Source organism: Mytilus edulis, chromosome 3 (assembly GCF_963676685.1).
Source record: "Mytilus edulis chromosome 3, xbMytEdul2.2, whole genome shotgun sequence".
NCBI classification, from domain to species: Eukaryota; Metazoa; Mollusca; class Bivalvia; order Mytilida; family Mytilidae; genus Mytilus; species Mytilus edulis.
The window spans coordinates 9,792,336-9,811,546 of NC_092346.1; the positions used below are offsets into that span (position 1 = coordinate 9,792,336).

At 33.8% G+C, this 19,211-nt stretch overlaps 1 protein-coding gene across 1 annotated transcript in view; it reads left to right on the forward strand.

Annotated features, from left to right (window-relative positions):
- The first annotated feature begins 2,298 nt into the window (after window positions 1–2,298).
- LOC139515024 (splicing factor 3B subunit 2-like) overlaps window positions 2,299–19,211 on the forward strand; it is a 35,949-nt gene continuing 19,036 nt past the window's right edge. Inside the window, exons 1-9 of the mRNA XM_071304584.1 lie at window positions 2,299–2,424; window positions 7,338–7,384; window positions 7,915–8,012; window positions 9,325–9,332; window positions 10,849–11,135; window positions 11,205–11,237; window positions 12,809–12,971; window positions 14,311–15,149; window positions 16,226–16,364. Of these exons, the coding sequence (XP_071160685.1) occupies window positions 2,334–2,424; window positions 7,338–7,384; window positions 7,915–8,012; window positions 9,325–9,332; window positions 10,849–11,135; window positions 11,205–11,237; window positions 12,809–12,971; window positions 14,311–15,149; window positions 16,226–16,364 (1,705 nt within the window). The 5' untranslated portion in view covers window positions 2,299–2,333. The remainder of the gene's footprint in view (window positions 2,425–7,337; window positions 7,385–7,914; window positions 8,013–9,324; window positions 9,333–10,848; window positions 11,136–11,204; window positions 11,238–12,808; window positions 12,972–14,310; window positions 15,150–16,225; window positions 16,365–19,211) is intronic.

Sequence of the window (19,211 nt, forward strand, 5' to 3'; positions counted from 1 at the left end):
CACCATTAGAAAACAGCTGATATGTCAGATCGAAAATGTACCTCAGAGCGAGTCAATTTTAGGTCCCTCATTATTTCTGGTTTCTTGTTTTTATCAATGATATGAAGTTTATGTTGATAAAACCAGCCAGGCGTATATAATTATCATATAGTCATGCAGTTTTGGGACATAATAGTAACACTATATATCCAAGATATACAAGGCATATGTACTATATGTCTCTGACTATACTATCACTACTAAAATATAATGCCTTAATATTAATATCTATACTGGGATCCTGTCTCACTGCTCGATGAATTACTAGATTGGGTCCAGTGGCGGATCCAGGGGATGGGGGGTAACTGGGATTGGAACCCCCCTTTTTTGGACGATCAAACCATTTGAAGAGGACATATAGTTGGACCCCCTTTGTCCTGGGTTGGGACCCCTTTTTAAAATGGCTGGATCCGCCCCTGAGCGGTCACTGACGTCAGGCTGATAAATATCTCGACGACCATGTTTAGTATTTTCCCCTTACATTTTCCCCATGACTATTTAATCGAGAAGCTGAATCAAATAAAATTGAGAATGTAAATGGGGAATGTGTCAAAGAGACAACAACCCGACCATAGAACAGACAACAACAGAAGATCACCAATAGGTCTTCAATACAGCGAGAAATTCCCGCATCCGGAATGGTTTAAAATGATTGAAATGGAGCAGTAAATCATGATAAACTACAGATTTTGACAGTTTTAAAATATGAAACTCTCTAAGGCATTTGTCTGAGTTGTTACAGAAAAAAATCCGGTTTACTAGTATATACCTTGATATAACATTTATGTTTATATTTTTATGACTGACTGACTGTTTAAATATTAAACTATATCGGTTGTGCTTGCTTTCAGTAACATTGATAGATAGAAGTATTTGATAAAATATCACTGACATAAAATATTACAAAAGTAAAGTATTAAACCATAGCAGACATGTATACATACTCAAATAAAAAGATCTTGAAACAATATATTGCATTCTGAAAATCTGTTTGTGGTATTTAAATTTTGAAGGAAAAAAAAACTTACAGTCATTTTTTCTTAATTTTGATTTTGAATTGCCTAAATTATGTATGTGTGTTTTTGTGATTTGTTTAACACTATTTTAGATCATAGTGAAGGTATACTACACATGTAGTACAAAACATGTTAATTTACTAGTCAACAAAAGGAACGATAATATGCAATGCTTTTTCCATAGATATTATAGTTCAATACACGCACGCTTTTCAACCCTAAAAATATCCCAAACGGTCTAATGTTTAAAGGATACTGTTTTTTTTTTTTTTTTTTTTTTTTTTTATCATCAAACTGCATTGATTTACCGAAAGCGTACGTTACGAAAACGCAAGAGCGCGAAAAGGCAAAAAATCGAAAATGCGAAATGGCGAAAACACGTAGTAGAAAACGCAAAATTGAAGTCGAAACCGCGAAATCGGAAAAAAAATATATCAAGTTCGCATTTTTAACTTCGCGTTTTCCACTACGCAACGTACTAACTTCGCCACGTTATCACCCTAAAAAATAAGAAGGGCGAAAAGGCTAACCGGCCAAGTTTACTCATCTATCTTATTAGAGTATATTACGGTCACGATACACCTTATCGCTAATCCCGGCTGACCCGCCCGCTTGAACTTTTGACGCATACAACAATCACTTTTCCATTGTGGTGTCAGATATTTTGTTTTATGACGTCAAAATATTACGGGAACCTGTGTGATATCCAGCAATGGCGGACAAATAGCGATAAGGTGTATTGTCAGTAACATATGTCTCTTTTTTAATATTAAAATTTGGATAGAATAGAATAGAAAAAAATATTGAAATTTATTGGCAACATATGTCAGCAGGGGCGGATCCAGCCATTTAAAAATGGGGGGGGGGGGGGGTCCCAACCCAGGATAAAGGGGCGGGTTTCAACTTAATGTCCCCATTCAAATGCATTGATCGTCCAACCCCCACCTCCACCGTAGACCCGCCACTGCATGCATGAAAGCCGGTCATGAAATATTACAAACATAAGCTTTGGAAGAAAAAAAAATGTTTAGCCGTTTTTTTTGTTAGTTTTAATTTTGAATTGCCTAAAGTTAAAAGATTTCATAGTGTCTGCTTCAAATGAAGTTTTAACTCAAATCCTCACAATTGTTGGCGCAATTTTACAAAACCCGGATATTAGTACTGATCCGTAATAAACAAAATGTTTTTGTATAGGACCGTCTTTCAATCAATAGTTGTAATTTGTTCTACCCTTTTGTTCATTCTCGGTACTCTTCGGACTTTATTATTTGATCCAGCATGGCGTCGGTACCTACTACTGACGAATTAAAGAAACTTAAAGTTGTTGAGTTAAAACAGAAATTAACAGAGCTTGGATTATCTACTCAAGGTTTTCTTATTTCCCACCTTCATTGCATCGGTCAATAACGAATGTTTAAATGGCTAGCACAGCAAAATAATGTATCATATACGCTTGGCTCTGTAGACTGTACCATTTTTTGTTATCATAACACAGGCCAAAATACCGCTATGTTCATAATTATCGGTATCCTAACCCGACCTAACATTCCAGCAATTAGTGTCCAAAGTAACAAAAACGTTTTTGTTATTGTTACTTTTTCTGATATCAACATATTATTACATTGGTTGCAATGAATTACATTGATTTCCCAGTTAGATAAAAACCGATAATTTCACATGTGAAATAAACGTGGTTATTTCACTCTCTGATGTCATACAACAATAGGCGTTGTCAAGACGTCGATAACGTCGGATCAAAAGAAATTGTCAATGCGTAGGAAAAAGATATAGTTCCTTACATTTTCTACATTAATTTCATAAAAAAAAGCCATTTGCCAATGTAATAAAAAGAATAACTAATTGCTGTATTTGAATATCAAAAATAAGACAACTTGTGACCGAACGCCACTATGGATTAAACTCGTGCTGCGCACTCGTTTAATCCATGCGTCGTTCGGTCACGCGTTATCTTATTTTTGATATTCAAATACGGCGATTAGTTATACAGTACGCCCAAGGAGTTTGTAATCCCAAACTCCATACTCCGATATTTTTGCTGGTGTAACACCAGGAAACTCCGACATCCCTCCCAAAATTCTCGGAGAAATTTGGGAGTATTCCCTCCGACTTCCGCGTAAATCCGCTACCTTTTGTTTATTGTATTAGCGACATCTCTCCCAGTCTGGTGTGACGCGGTGTGACACCAGGTAATTAATTGCCCTAATCCGTCTGATCTATGCCGGCACGTGACAGTCAAGGTATGTGAGATTTCTAATGTAATTAAACAATTGTATTTTCTGTCTATTGATTATCAGATTATATCTGATTGCTTGAAACAAATGAAAGATTAAAATAAAAAGCAAAACGTTGTTGTTAATTCTTTTAATTACACTGTACATTTTAATAAAGTTTTTAAACAACTATATTTGATTTTGACTTCCGTTTTTTTATCAGTAAATAAATATTTAATTTACTAAAAGAGATATAATTGTGCAACAATAAACGGAGACTAACGCTGAATAAATGAGGGCAGTTTAAAGAAAAATTACACGTCTCAAAGTTTTTTATACTGCAAGTAAAAAAGAAAATATTATTCACTATATGTTATGCTAATAATTCTACACCATTTCCATTTTACGATTACAAAATAAAAGTTTTAAAATCCAAAACGTTGTTGTTAATGCTTTCAATTGCATTAAAGTTTTATAAAAAAATTCTATACTTGATTATGACCTCGTTTTTTATTTATCGGTAATTGATATAACTTACGAAAAGCGACATACTTGCGTGCAAATAAACGGAAACTAACGCTGAAGGTATAAAATGTGAGCAATGAGTTTAAAGAAAATTACGTGTCTTAAAACTTGTATATGCAAGTAAAAAAGAAAATACTATTCACCATTCGTTATGCTTAATAAGTCTACGGCATTTTCTCTTCACGATTATCATTACTTTAGGATATATATAATACATTTCGGCTACAACAGGAATACTTCTATAGCTGCATCAACTCGTCGTTGCATAATATTCATTTACGCACAATGAATGTAAACTTTTGTGTTGTATTTAGAACAGTGATCTTTAAATATTTTTAAATTTAAAACAATTAATTGCCGTGGGAAGACGACACGCATCTCAGTGATCAACAGTGCGTGGTTGAACTTGAACTTGACTTCGCTCACAATATTGAATGCTAAAAATAGTGACATCAATTTTGTCCACGAGATTTTTATTTGGCGGGAAATAGTATCACGTAACAGTAAACTCAGGTGACCTTTCTGGATAACCGTGGGAAAATTCATTGAAGGTTTAAACTTGCTTTGTAATGATTGACATTTGTGTGCGTTAAGATTGAGGCTCTAGAAGGTCCTTTTACAATTGATTAACCATATTCTAAATTTTATTCCTTTTCTGAATAAACGAACATCAGCCTTTTATTTATACGTTTCTCAGTCAACAGAGGACATAAACCTGGACATTATTTATACTTCCATAGTCAACACTATACATTAATGGTAGATGAAAACAGGATGCATGTCGTTCAGTTCCTGATGGGCGTTGGTAGAGATCCTCTGTGAAAATGTGTCGATCGTAAAAATCCGATCCACATTTTTTTTACATATTTCTTTCTTGAACGATATAATTTTATTTTAATATTCTATAGTATAAATTGTTGAAATACTTCTTTTTATATTTCGTCGAGGACTTTTAACGAAGAGTAAAATACGGATTAAGCCAATCCAATTTTATTTAAATAATAAAAGATCAATAACAGATCATAACAGATAAAAAACACGTGATTTTATTTCTTCATATAATTAAATAAGGTTGTGATTATTGTGTTGTGTCTGGGCGGGGAATTATCTCAGTATTTATGAATATAGGGCTGCCACATTGCATACAAAACTATTTGTCACTTTACAGTTTCTTTTTTAAATTCAAATATTTCAAGTCGGTAATCTACCGAGGTAGTGGAACATAATATTTTACATTTCAAAATAAATTGAAAGTAACAGAGTTCACTTGTTGGTCCGATAAATTAACTCTAGGGTTTGATTTAGATTGGACAAATTACCGTAAAAACATCATTTTGTTTTAAGCCAGTTGATATTAATTATATAATATTGAACTATTAATGAACCGGATATTGCTCACTGAGTAGGCCATAAAAGGTTCTAATTGTGGTAAAATCATCTTTGATGAAACTTTGTTGAAAAAACAAAAATTATGAACTGATCGGACTATAATGAAAATACTAAATAAGTATTTTATTCGTATTTTTATACGTTTTTACGTTTTATTTCATATGACAATGACATGGGCATATACATACAAGAATAATTATCTTATTTTAAATAAAAATGTCACACTTTTATCTGACATTGAATGGACATTTAAATAACGTATTTTAAAGCACACAGGTGCAATCAAGATCGATTAAATGTACAAAGGTAATAAATCTGGCTAATCCGATTATGTTGTCACGCGTCATTAATTTTCAGTTCATCCGATGGGCAATAAACCAATTAACAGCCACACGGTGTTGGGAGAGAATCTTTGGAGGAAATTGGGAGTAGAATCCGTGATTCGCGGTGTCACACCGCTACACTCGGAAATCGGTGATAAAAGTTCGCGATTACAAACTCTCTGGGCGTACTGTACTATAAATCAAAGCCGGGGCCTAAAAATTATTGTTTTTTCAATACTTTATAAATTTACTTAATAAATCATATGATAATCAGTTCCTTATAATTTTACTTAATCATATTACTAGTAATCAGTTCCTTATCTGACCATGCATTCTGGAAACATAACAGTAACTGTTCATCGGTTTTACATTTTCAACACAATATATTGTAGCCAGTGACATAATCATAATAATACCGGTCTCATAGAGTGGGGTGCTCATTTTCGCCATATCTTTCCATGTTTTCTTCAGTTTATGTTCAGGTCCTTATGTTTTTGAAGTATACTGATATTTCTATATGAAGATAACTTCAAATGCACCCCAGCTTCCTCCACCAATAAAAACTGACTACCATGAAATAGCCCAAAAGGGTTTGCTTAAAAGTGGCGTTAAAACACCAACAATCAATAATTGTATTTTATTCCAATTGGGGTTTTGTTTTGGATTACTAATTGACAATATTCATATACATATATATATGTAACATTTTCTGTATCTGTTATCATTTATTAACTAATTAGTTTTAGGAGACGAAGAAGGTGAGATACTAACGAGGGAACTTGGCTTTCTTTTATAATGTCTTCATCTGCACTGTGTTTAGTTTATTTTTGTGTTTACCAATTTTTGTAGATTGCAGGGAAAATTGCATGTTCATGGATATTGGATTTTTTTTTTTTAAAGTTTATAAACAAGCTCATAGAAAATTTTAATTTCGTTGAACATTTAAATCCATGGTTAACTCAAACCCCAAAATCTACAGAAATTGGTATCCAACAAATAATAATGCATTCACCATGTTCGCAGTATTAAAAAAAAATAATTGTTTACATACATTCAGCATTTTGTCTTGTTTTTTTGATAGAAATATTCTGAAAAATAGAGCAAATTACTAAGAATAATCCAAATGTGAAAATGATGTGAGATTTCAGTTGATAAACATACTTTATCCATTGAAAAATTGAAAAAGACAACCTACTTGCAATGAAAATTCTCAAAAAAATTGCTTATGATTTTCTATTAAATCAAGAAAGAAAATTATGTATTGTCTGAAATGTGTGTTTAAACTGGGCTAAACTTCTAATAAGTTTAATTGCATGTGTATGTTGGAAAGGTTTAAGAGACCTCTGTATTGGAAAAGGAAGGGATGTCTATTTTATGGTAAACTTTTGCTTGTTGAGAAGCTGTCTCGTTTACAGTTTACAGGTTTACCACAGTGGGACTATTCTTTAAACATATACATACATGTATGTATATGGTGTGCATAAATAAGATGGTTTTAAATTTAAAGTTGAAATCATGTAAATGTTACTGGTTGAAAGTTTTGTCCAGTTTGTATGAAAGAAATTCTCAATCACAGCATTCTGTCATGTCTGTCCATTTTGCAGTTAATGTTATTATAGCCATGTATAGAAAAATACCAGTAAGTGATAATTTCATAAACATTTATTAAAATGGTCACGTGTTAAAATATAAAATATAAAATGTTGAAATGGATATCTTATGTGGGACTAATTATTTTTCAATGTTTGACCACTTTAACCCTTGAATTCACATCCTCATACATTTTTCTAAATTTATTTTAAATTTATTTACAGGACTAAAGGCAGATCTAATTGCAAGACTTCATGAACATTATGTAGAGGTAAGTTTTTTATTTAGTTAATTTTTCATACTATGGTCTCCATTTAATATTTGGTTCATTAAAAACGTATAAGTAATTGTACATTGTAGTTAAGATATTTAATTGGGACAGCTATGGTGCATGGAACCCTAATTTACTAAAGATTTTATTTGTAATTAGATGGCAGGTGTCAAATTCTTTCTATAGCAAGATTAAAGTTATTTAGTTCTTTGGTTAATTTTAAAGTTGATCCAAACTCATTTTCAAAATTCAAGTTAATTTGCATTATTGGTCCTTGCGTTTTTTTGTATGTATTTTTTCTTCAAAATTTCTTCAGGCTTTTAATGTACTATTGAACATGACTAATGAAGCAACCCCACAAAAATCAAAATGGCTGCTACTACTATATTTAGATTAACATAGCAACTTGTAGGTTATAGCCAGTCAAGGTCGTTAAAAACTTCCATTTGTTGTTGTAGGCTATAATTCTTCCTGACAATTTAACTCATCTTCTCTTCTATCCACTTAAGCTATTATTATATGTTAATTAGGAGTCACAAACAGAAAATGATGAAGATGAAGATGGAACGCCAATGCAGGAAAATGGTAAATATATATTTCCTTACAAAATAGAATTTTTATTTGCCATGTAGGGAGCTTCTCATTGTTGCTTGATTCCAAAGTCAACCCTTTTAATGAAATAATGAGATTAGGTATGATTCAATAAGACATCTATAAATCATTGTCCTGAGGACACGAATTTAAAGTCTACATGTCACTGTATGACCTTCAACAATGAGTAAAACCATTATAGTATAATGGTATTGAAGACCCCAGTGTAACAAAACGCAACCAACATTAACCAATCACTTTTTTCTTGTTGTTTGATATCTGATTTGAATGAATTGATGGAGTCTAAGTAAAACCTGGCTCATCAATTTTGAAATGTTGAGAAAAGTGGTATCTGTGGCCTGGTGACACCTTTTTTTTTTTTTGCTTTACTGTTTTATCTCCTAAAAGCAAATCAAGATATTTGTACCTTGTTGAAGACTTACAGGTTGGCTTGATTTGCTAGTACCCTTAAACATCACTACCCCTCACCTTTTACACATTTATAATGTTGTACAAAACAAAACAAAAATATTATTAGAAGCCGCCTATTAAACGAGGTCTGTACTTGTTTATACTAGCTATTAATTCAACATGTTTCGATGTATGTAATAAAAAAAGATGAAAATATAATGTTAAAAAGGACATAAACATATAGTTTTCTTGTTTGACTTATAATATTATTGATTATAATATTTAAAACAGATACAGATTTAAGGGCATACGATACAGTTTTGATCCTGTGTTTACAGTTTAATGAAAATTTCCATAAAGGCCATTTTTTGCCTGATTAAATCAAATATGTTATAAAAAATATACCTTCATGTGCTACTTTTTGAGTTAAATGAGGTCGAAATTTTGTATATTTGCTCAAAATTCGGATTTGTGGCCGTATTTTCCCTTTCGAAAGAAAGCCATAACTTTTTTGTTCGAAAAGATAAACACAAATTGTTTTTTGTTAAATAATTTGTAATATCTGTATTTTATAAGTATCCTAAAAACTTATGCATTTTTTATTTAGAAATAACTCATATTTATCAAATGGTCGTGAATTGAGAAAAAAAAGTAATTTTTTGCTGTATATTTATCAACATAAAAAAAAATTGCACTATCTAAGTTTTATAAAATTTGGTTCACATAATCTCCCTACAAATGAAACAAAATGTCGTTTTAAAAAAAAGAGGTCCATGCACTTGTTTTCAAATTAAATCAGTTTGAATGATAAAATTCAGTCGAAAAATGAATCTTTTCCCGGTATGTCACAGTTTGCTTTTTTTGGTGCAATGTGACTCATTACATAGATTTGAAATCAACAAACATGTTTATATAATGAATGACTTTTGATTTTTCAGAAGAAGAGGTAAGACTATTGTATTCCTATTGAACAGTACAAGGTAGTATATAAGCTTATTGTCGCTGGGCTTCTAAAATGTTGTAAATTACAAATTTTTCAAGAATTTTTTTTCTCAAGAACAGGCTTTGAAAATTTTGGCAAAATGCATGCTTCCAAAATGTCGTATGTGAACTTGAACATTTTTGTAAATAGCAGTGAAATAAAGACATTGACATTTCTGGATTATCCAAGAACTTAAATTATTTTCACAGAAATAAAGTAATGTACAATTATTTTTTTTCCCAAAGCCATTCTACAACGATTTTCAAGTTTTCATACAATAATTTGGAAGCAAACTTTACAAACAACTGACATTGACAATTTTGTAATATATCTTATTTCACACATTGTGATTGGTCTAACTATATGCTATTTTGCAATACCAAAGATTTCCTCCCGCTCAGACCATTGGTGTCAAAAAGTATTTTTAGCCAAAAAAGTCATATACAACATTTTAGAAGCCCAGCGACGTTATGGCAGTAAATTAACTTCACTTCATACAGAGTTGACAGGTACAAGGTTGTATTAAAGAATAAAATCACTTTCAACAGGGACATAAAAATTGAAAAAACGCTGTATAAAATGAAAAAAGAATTTATTGGAATGAGTAAAAATAATATACAGACACCTGCTATAAAAAAAGGTCACCATCATTGACCTTGTCAGGTCACCTTCTTCTTGTCCCGGTGTAGACATATATATAAAATTTTGAACCTCAATTAAAACATCAATTCACTAATTAGGTCAGTTATCCCTTGTCCAGGTTTGACAGTATCTGTTTCCTGGCTACCAACCAACACTCAGTTTGATAGCCAAAATAAAAATATTTTATTGCATTTCCGTAAGATTATTCTACGAATTGCATTTTGTGTATTTTGAGTAGACTATGAATCCTAATTCTAATGGATTAAAAAGTCAAATTAATAATTAAATTGATAATAATCAAGTGAAAAAGCTATCAGAACAATCTGAATTAAATCTGGAATTCCAGAGAGAAAAAAAATGGCCAAATCCTGAGCTCCAGATAATGGTAGCACCTGTCTGTTGTGTTGGTGAAAACAAATGAAAAATTAGAAACTTTCTCAAAAGACATATTGTGATGAACAAGTCAAATCATGCAAATAACATTCAACAAAAATATGCTTGCTTACAGGATAAATATAAACGGGAATAATTAACCCTACCTCTTTACTGTACGAATATTAAAAATCACTTAAAAAAGATTAATATTTAGATGTAGGTAGATGTGATGCGAGTGCCAATGAGACAACTCTCCATCTAAGTAACAATTTATAAAAGTAAACCGTTATAGGTCAAGGTACACCCTTCAACACGCAGCCTTGGCTCACACCGAACAGCAAGCTATAAAGGGCCCCACAAATTACTAGTGTCAAACCATTCAAACGGGAAAACCAAGGCAACTGTCTAATCTATAGAAAAATGTTTATATAAAATGTTTTTGATTTCTTGATAAATTTGTAAACACAGGAAGAGGATGAGGACGAGGATGGGGACGATGAAGATTTACAGCAAAAGGTAGCTCTTCAGCAGCAGTTACTGGAGTCTCAGAATAAACAGTCATCAGAACAGGAAATGATGGAGAGGGTCAGACATCAACAACAGCTAATAGAGGCTGAGAGATCACAAAAACAAATGATGGAACAACAGGTTAGTCAGGGCAATAACAGAGTGAGGTCACTGAGGGTCAGACATCAACAACAGCTAATAGAGGCTGAGAGATCACAAAAACAAATGATGGAACAACAACAGGTAAGTCAGGGCAATAACAGAGTGAGGTCACTGAGGGTCAGACATCAACAACAGCTAATAGAGGCTGAGAGATCACAAAAACAAATGATAGAACAGCAACAGGTTAGTCAGGGCAATAACAGAGTGAGGTCACTGAGGGTCAGACATCAACAACAGCTAATAGAGGCTGAGAGATCACAAAAACAAATGATGGAACAACAACAGGTAAGTCAGGGCAATAACAGAGTGAGGTCACTGAGGGTCAGACATCAACAACAGCTAATAGAGGCTGAGAGATCACAAAAACAAATGATGGAACAACAACAGGTAAGTCAGGGCAATAACAGAGTGAGGTCACTGAGGGTCAGACATCAACAACAGCTAATAGAGGCTGAGAGATCACAAAAACAAATGATAGAACAGCAACAGGTTAGTCAGGGCAATAACAGAGTGAGGTCACTGAGGTGAGAGGGTCAGACATCAACAACAGCCAATAGAGGCTGAGAGATCACAAAAACAAATGATAGAACAGCAACAGGTTAGTCAGGGCAATAACAGAGTGAGGTCACTGAGGGTCAGACATCAACAACAGCTAATAGAGGCTGAGAGATCACAAAAACAAATGATGGAACAACAACAGGTTAGTCAGGGCAATAACAGAGTGAGGTCACTGAGGGTCAGACATCAACAACAGCTAATAGAGGCTGAGAGATCACAAAAACAAATGATAGAACAGCAACAGGTTAGTCAGGGCAATAATAGGGTGAGGTCACTGAGGGTCAGACATCAACAACAGCTAATAGAGGCTGAGAGATCACAAAAACAAATGATGGAACAACAACAGGTAAGTCAGGGCAATAACAGAGTGAGGTCACTGAGGGTCAGACATCAACAACAGCTAATAGAGGCTGAGAGATCACAAAAACAAATGATGGAACAACAACAGGTAAGTCAGGGCAATAACAGAGTGAGGTCACTGAGGGTCAGACATCAACAACAGCTAATAGAGGCTGAGAGATCACAAAAACAAATGATGGAACAACAACAGGTTAGTCAGGGCAATAAGAGAGTGAGGTCACTGACTGAGGTGTGTACCTAGTAAAACCCCTAAACCCTATATTTCGTGGTGGTAAAACTATGCGATTTTCATTGAATAAGGTACTGTGGATTAATTTATTTTTGAGGGTACCAATTTTGATGGATAGAAGACAACTTTTATGTTGATGAATATTTGATTTCATGGCTTTGCCGAGGTCTGCATACAAGCCTGTAAAAAAAGTTTAATTTTGTGGGTAACATGTACCCATGAAATCCACGAAAACGAATAATAATGATGCCACAGTAATGGAAATATTTTGGCATTTATAATTTTGTCAGATTCAAAACTTTTATCAATACCTTGGCGTGTGCACTTTTTAATTGGCAGAATTTATTTTGGCAATTTTATTCTATCCACGAAAATAAGCGAAAATTTACACCCTGTTAATATTTAATTTCGTTGATTTTCTGGTCAGCATATAAATCTATAGAAAATTTGAACTTTGTTGAACCGTTTAAAATCCACAAAAGTTGATATCCCACGAATAATGATGGATCAACAGTACTGCATTTGTATTTGTTTCTTCAGTATTCTATTCATCTGTATTATTGAAGTAGTATTTTCAGATGCTGATTGAATTTTTTTTATTTTCCAGCTACTTCAACAACAACAGGCTGCAATTAATCAAGTAGAGAATGAAAGGAGAATGAAAGAAGCTGAGTTACTAAGGAACCAACAGATTGCAATGATGGAGGCACAGAAAGAAGAACAAAAGAGAATACAGGAAGAACAAATGAGACAGCAGCAAGCTCCACCAGGTAGGTTCATGGAGGGAAACAGAAAATAAAATGGGAGGGAAACATAAAAAGACATGAGGAGAACAAATGAGACAACAGTAAGCTCCACCAGGTAGGTTCATGGAGGGAAACAGAAATAAAATGGGAGGGAAACATAAAAGACATGAGAAGAACAAATAAGACAGCAGCAAGCTCCACCAGGTAGGTTCATGGAGGGAAGCAGAAAATAAAATGGGAGGGAAACATAAAAAGACATGAGAAGAACAAATGAGACAACAGCAAGCTGCACTAGGTAGGTTCATGGAGGGAAACAGAAAATAAAATGGGAAGAACAGATTAATGAGACAACAGTAAGCTCCACCAGGTATGTTTATAGAGGGAAACAAAAAAAACATGAGAAGAACAAGTGAGACAACAGTAAGCTCCACCAGGTAGGTTCATAGAGGGTAACATAAAAGAAAATAAGAAGAGGGAGGTTCAAAAAGGAAAACAAGAAGAGAAACACCAAGATCCTCCAAGAGAAAAATATTAATTATGAAATAGAAAGTTGGTTAAACAGGCTCTCAAACAGTTGAAGATAGAGATGTAGATGTAGATGTGCAGGAAGATCAAATCTTCACCAAAAATTATAGAACAAGACATATCTGGCTCCAATTCTGGGTTTAAAAATGAAATTTCAGTGATGATTGAAAAAATAAGACTACCTACCACACCTTTAAACTTCTGAAATGATTATTTGTTCTACATGTACTTGATTTTTTATCTTGAACCATATTCTGTGTAAAATAGTTATTTGTTCTAAATGTATACATTTTTCTTAGATTACATTGTTCATTAAAACGACAAATGTGTGTACCTAACAACATTCATGTGTTTTCTATTCATATCTTATTTTCAATATTCTGAAACAATGAATTCAAAATCCAAATAACAAACATTACTTTTTTTTTTTAAATCATTTTGTTTCAAGGACATAAATATTGCACTCCTTATTTTATATTTTGTTTTATGAAATCAAGGACAATAGAATGTTTACTCCAATATTATAGGGTTATTGCATGAATATTGGGGAATTATTTACCGAGTAGAATTTTATAATGCAGGAGCTGGCGAGTGCAATATATGTTCTACAAGGGACAATATTCCCCAATATTCATGCAATAACCCCTTTATTGTATAGCAATATAATATTTGAAAGTAAAAATTGGTTTAAACTAAGATTTTGTCGTTGATGACGTCATGAATTTTGAAGATTTATTGCACTAGTGCAATATTGAAATTTATTGCACGCTAACTTTTGGTCACTTTCTGTGGGAGATATTATATTGCTATACAATAATTATATTTATTGCATTTTCAGTTCCTAGGCCACCACCAGTTGGGCCACCAGCTTCAGGACCACCCCAGCAACCACCACCTAGTTTGATGGCACAGTCAATTAGACCTCCAGTATCTAACACTGGGCCACAACCATTAATGCAATCTGTTGGAGGACCTCCACCTTTGATGCAGTCTGGGGGAGGTCCCCCACTATTGATGCAGTCTGGACCAGATCCTACATCAATTCCATCTTTAATGCAGACCACACCTGGTCCTCCTATTCCATCTTTGATGCAGTCAGGAATGCCTCCACATATGCAACCCAGTGGTGGACCACCTTCTGGTCCCCCATTCATGCCTCCTGGTGGTGGACCACCATCAATTCCTCCATTAATGCAACAGGCTCCTCACCCACAGATGTCAGAAGGTCCACCTAGACCATCTATGCAACAGCCAGTTGGTGGTCCAAGAGGTCCACCACCTGTAACAATGTCACAGCCACAGAGACCACAGGGACCACCACCAAATCAGTTTCCACCACAGATGGGACCACAGGGTGTGGGTCCTCCACAAAGACCACAAAATATGCCACCAAGACCACAACAGCCACCACAGATGGGTCCAGGACAGCCAGGGCCACCAATGGTTAGACCACCACAAGGACCACCTCAGTCATTAATGGGTGGACCACCAGGCTCAGGTCCAGGTGGAAGGCCTCCTGGACCTCCTGGTCCACCAACAAGTGTCCAAATGAATCGTCCTCCGGGGCCACCAACATCTGTTGCAATGAGTCGACCCCCGGGACCACCAACGAATGTTTCAATGAGTCGTCAGCCAGGGCCACCAGGTCAGCCAATGGAGAAACTACCCCCTCCAAAGGTAAGTTTAATGTTTTTTTATATAGCATTCCAAGGGTACAGACACTACCAGATCTGCTGGAGTTATTAATATGGATTTCCTAACAATATGATGAATGAAAAAAGAATGGTTGTTCATGTCTTGTCACTTTCAACCTCTCAAACTGTTTATCTTTTAAATTAAAAATTTGTAAGGGTTCCGCGGAACCCAGTGTCTCGCCTATTTTTGCTGTAAATCACAGGCTCAACAACAATGAGGAAAAAAATCAATAAAAATATTCCTCTTGTTACTATTTTATGATTGTAAGAAAATCTAAGTCCATTTGAAAGTAAATTACAGAAAAAAACAGAGTAATCTTTTTACAAACTTTACTTCTGGATACAATCTTATGATCATAAATAAGGTTATTTCCAAGTTTGGTACAAACCCAGGATAGTTTAAGAAAGTTATTTAAATTTTAAAAACTTTAACCACAGAGTGAATGTAATGGTTCCCTGCAGAAAAAACTAAGTCCATTTATAAGTAAAATACGGAAAAAATTGAATTTTATTTTTACAAAATTTTCTTCTGGATACTATCTTATGATCATAAACAAGCTTCTGTCCAAGTTTGGTACAAACCCAGGATAGTTAAAGAAAGTTATTAAAATTCTAAAAACTTTAACCACAGAGTGAATGTAATGTTTCCCCGCAGAAAAAACTAAGTCCATTTATAGTAAAATACGGAAAAAATGGAATTTTATTTTTACAAAATTTACTTCTGGATACTATCTTATGAGCATAAACAAGCTTCTGTCAAAGTTTGGTAGAAATCCAGTATAGTTTAAGAAAGTTATTAAAATTTCAAAAACTTTAACCACAGAGTGAATATTTGTTGACGCCGCCGACGACGCCGACGACGACGGAATGTAGGATCGCTTAGTCTCGCTTTTTCGACTAAAGTCGAAGGCTCGACAAAAATGAAGACTCACAAGTTACCAAAAAATAAGACTTGACAAAAAGTTGTTGTGTAATTTAAGTGCAATTTTTTTTATGTTGAAACCATCAATATTCTAGACATTAAAAAAATAATTAGGAAATATTTGTTATGCATTTCAGTTTGAACCACCAGAAGAGGAGAAACAAAAAGAGGTTAAACTACCACAAGCTTTGGAGAAGATCTTAGCTTTTAAAGACGCCAGAGCTCAGGAAGTGGGTGTGTCGGTTGAGGAGATAGAGGAAATGAATAAACCCAAAGGTAAGTGTAACTTAAAAACTTTTACTTCGGGAAATGATTATAAAAAAGAAGATGTGGTATGATTGCCAATAAGACAACTCCAACAAGAGACCAAATGACACTGAAATTAACAACTATAGGTCACCGTACGGCCTTCAACAACGAGCAAAGCCCATACCGCATAGTCATCATTAAAAGGCCCTGCAATGACAATTCTAACGAGTGACCTAATTAATGTACAAAAAATGAATGAAAAACAAATAAGCAACACATCAACAAACGACAATGACTTAATTACAGGTTTCTGACTTGAATATGTTAAAAAGAGTTATGATTCAGATCTATGCTAGGGTGATTTGTTATGATTCAGATCTATGCTAGGGTGATTTGTTATGATTCAGATCTATGCTAGGGTGATTTGTTATGATTCAGATCTATGTTAGGGTGATTTGTTATGATTCAGATCTATGCTAGGGTGATTTGTTATGATTCAGATCTATGTTAGGGTGATTTGTTATGATTCAGATCTATGCTAGGGTGATTTGTTATGATTCAGATCTATGCTAGGGTGATTTGTTATGATTCAGATCTATGCTAGGGTGATTTGTTATGATTCAGATCTATGTTAGGGTGATTTGATTCAGATCTATGTTAGGGTGATTTGATTCAGATCTATGTTAGGGTGATTTGATTCAGATCTATGTTAGGGTGATTTGTTATGATTCAGATCTATGCTAGGGTGATTTGTTATGATTCAGATCTATGCTAGGGTGATTTGTTATGATTCAGATCTATGCTAGGGTGATTTGTTATGATTCAGATCTATGTTAGGGTGATTTGATTCAGATCTATGTTAGGGTGATTTGATTCAGATCTATGTTAGGGTGATTTGATTCAGATCTATGTTAGGGTGATTTGTTATGATTCAGATCTATGTTAGGGTGATTTGATTCAGATCTATGTTAGGGTGATTTGATTCAGATCTATGTTAGGGTGATTTGATTCAGATCTATGTTAGGGTGATTTGTTATGATTCAGATCTATGTTAGGTAGCACTCCACAGTTAGGTGTGTAGTTTCGCATTTTGGCCCCTGTGGATTTTTCAAATATGAGAGCTAGTGTACAATAAAATTCATTTTTGGATAGCTGAGTATTAAAATAGCCTTTGTATTGGGTTTATATGAACATCAAGATTATGTAATGTATGTTATATAGGCTGTTTTCTGTATGACAGTCCGTATTTGCATGTCCCTACCATACATTGGTCCGGCAATTATTGTAATGTTTTTTTCCAACTTTTTATCGCACGAACTTTGTGATTGGAATTTACGAAAAAATGAGGCGAAAGACCCCCATTTTTTATTTGATCATTAGGAAGATTTATGAAAACAGTTTCTAAAAAGGTATCACTCAAAGGCATTGAAATTCTAGTTTGATCCAAATTTTGGGGGGATATGTGACATGTCCACCCCCCTTTTTGCAATATTTTATGGTAAATAAATGCAGAATGTTGCCATGGATACACATAAAAGTTATTAATTAACACTCTTTTAACTTTTGAAAATCAAATCTATGGACTATACTGATTACATACATATGCACATGTACAACACAAACAGTTAGGTTAATGTATTAGAAATCCAGGAATAGGAGATGATAAAACATTTTGTGGCTCATTTTTAATTTTATTTTCTAACTGTGGAGTGCTACCTTATGGCACATCAGAAAGCACAGAAATGCACTTTTTTAGATAAAATTTACCACAAATCTTTAGTCTTTTATGTTCTTGTTTTAGTTCTGAAGGTAAAAAATCTGCTAGGAATGCAATTTATGTTTATTTTATTGTTTACTGTCCTTAGCAACAAAATATACACATTTTGACACTTGGACATGTTGCAGTCTTAAATTTGTACACCATTAGCTTCGCCAATGTAACCAAAGATTGCGCTTTATATGATATCCTCAGAATGTATCGCTTTATATTTTTGAATGCGAATAAGTCAAATAAACATTTTTAGCAGGATTTTATATTATAATTTGGCATTTATTGAATTTAATGATGCCAGTACTGCTAGAAATTTATACCCTGCTTGAGAGCTTCTAAACCAAGGTTAGGTATGCTATTTACAGCAAAATTGACCTATAAGTGCTTTCAAATACCTACAAATTGTACAATTTGTCCTCTTTTAAGGTAATTTTATGATTTTAAATAAGATAATGGGAAAAGTTTTAGAAATTTACCCCAAAAATGAGACAGACTTAAAGTTTTTCACTATGATCCAGCATTTATTTTTAAATCACTTTTTGTCGCGTTTCAACATCAACTGCTAACCTTCATAAAATCTTTATTACTGAACCAATTTTAAAAACTAAGGTACCATTTTCATCGTAACAGCTAGTAGAACATAGACAATATAATAAAAATTGAGTCAGGAGGGGAAAAATTTCACCTTAAGGTAGCACTCCACAGTTAGGTGTGTAGTTTCGCATTTTGGCCCCTGTGGATTTTTCAAATATGAGAGCTAGTGTACAATAAAATTCATTTTTGGATAGCTGAGTATTAAAATAGCCTTTGTATTGGGTTTATATGAACATCAAGATTATGTAATGTATGTTATATAGGCTGTTTTCTGTATGACAGTCCGTATTTGCATGTCCCTACCATACATTGGTCCGGCAATTATTGTAATGTTTTTTTCCAACTTTTTATCGCACGAACTTTGTGATTGGAATTTACGAAAAAATGAGGCGAAAGACCCCCATTTTTTATTTGATCATTAGGAAGATTTATGAAAACAGTTTCTAAAAAGGTATCACTCAAAGGCATTGAAATTCTAGTTTGATCCAAATTTTGGGGGGATATGTGAC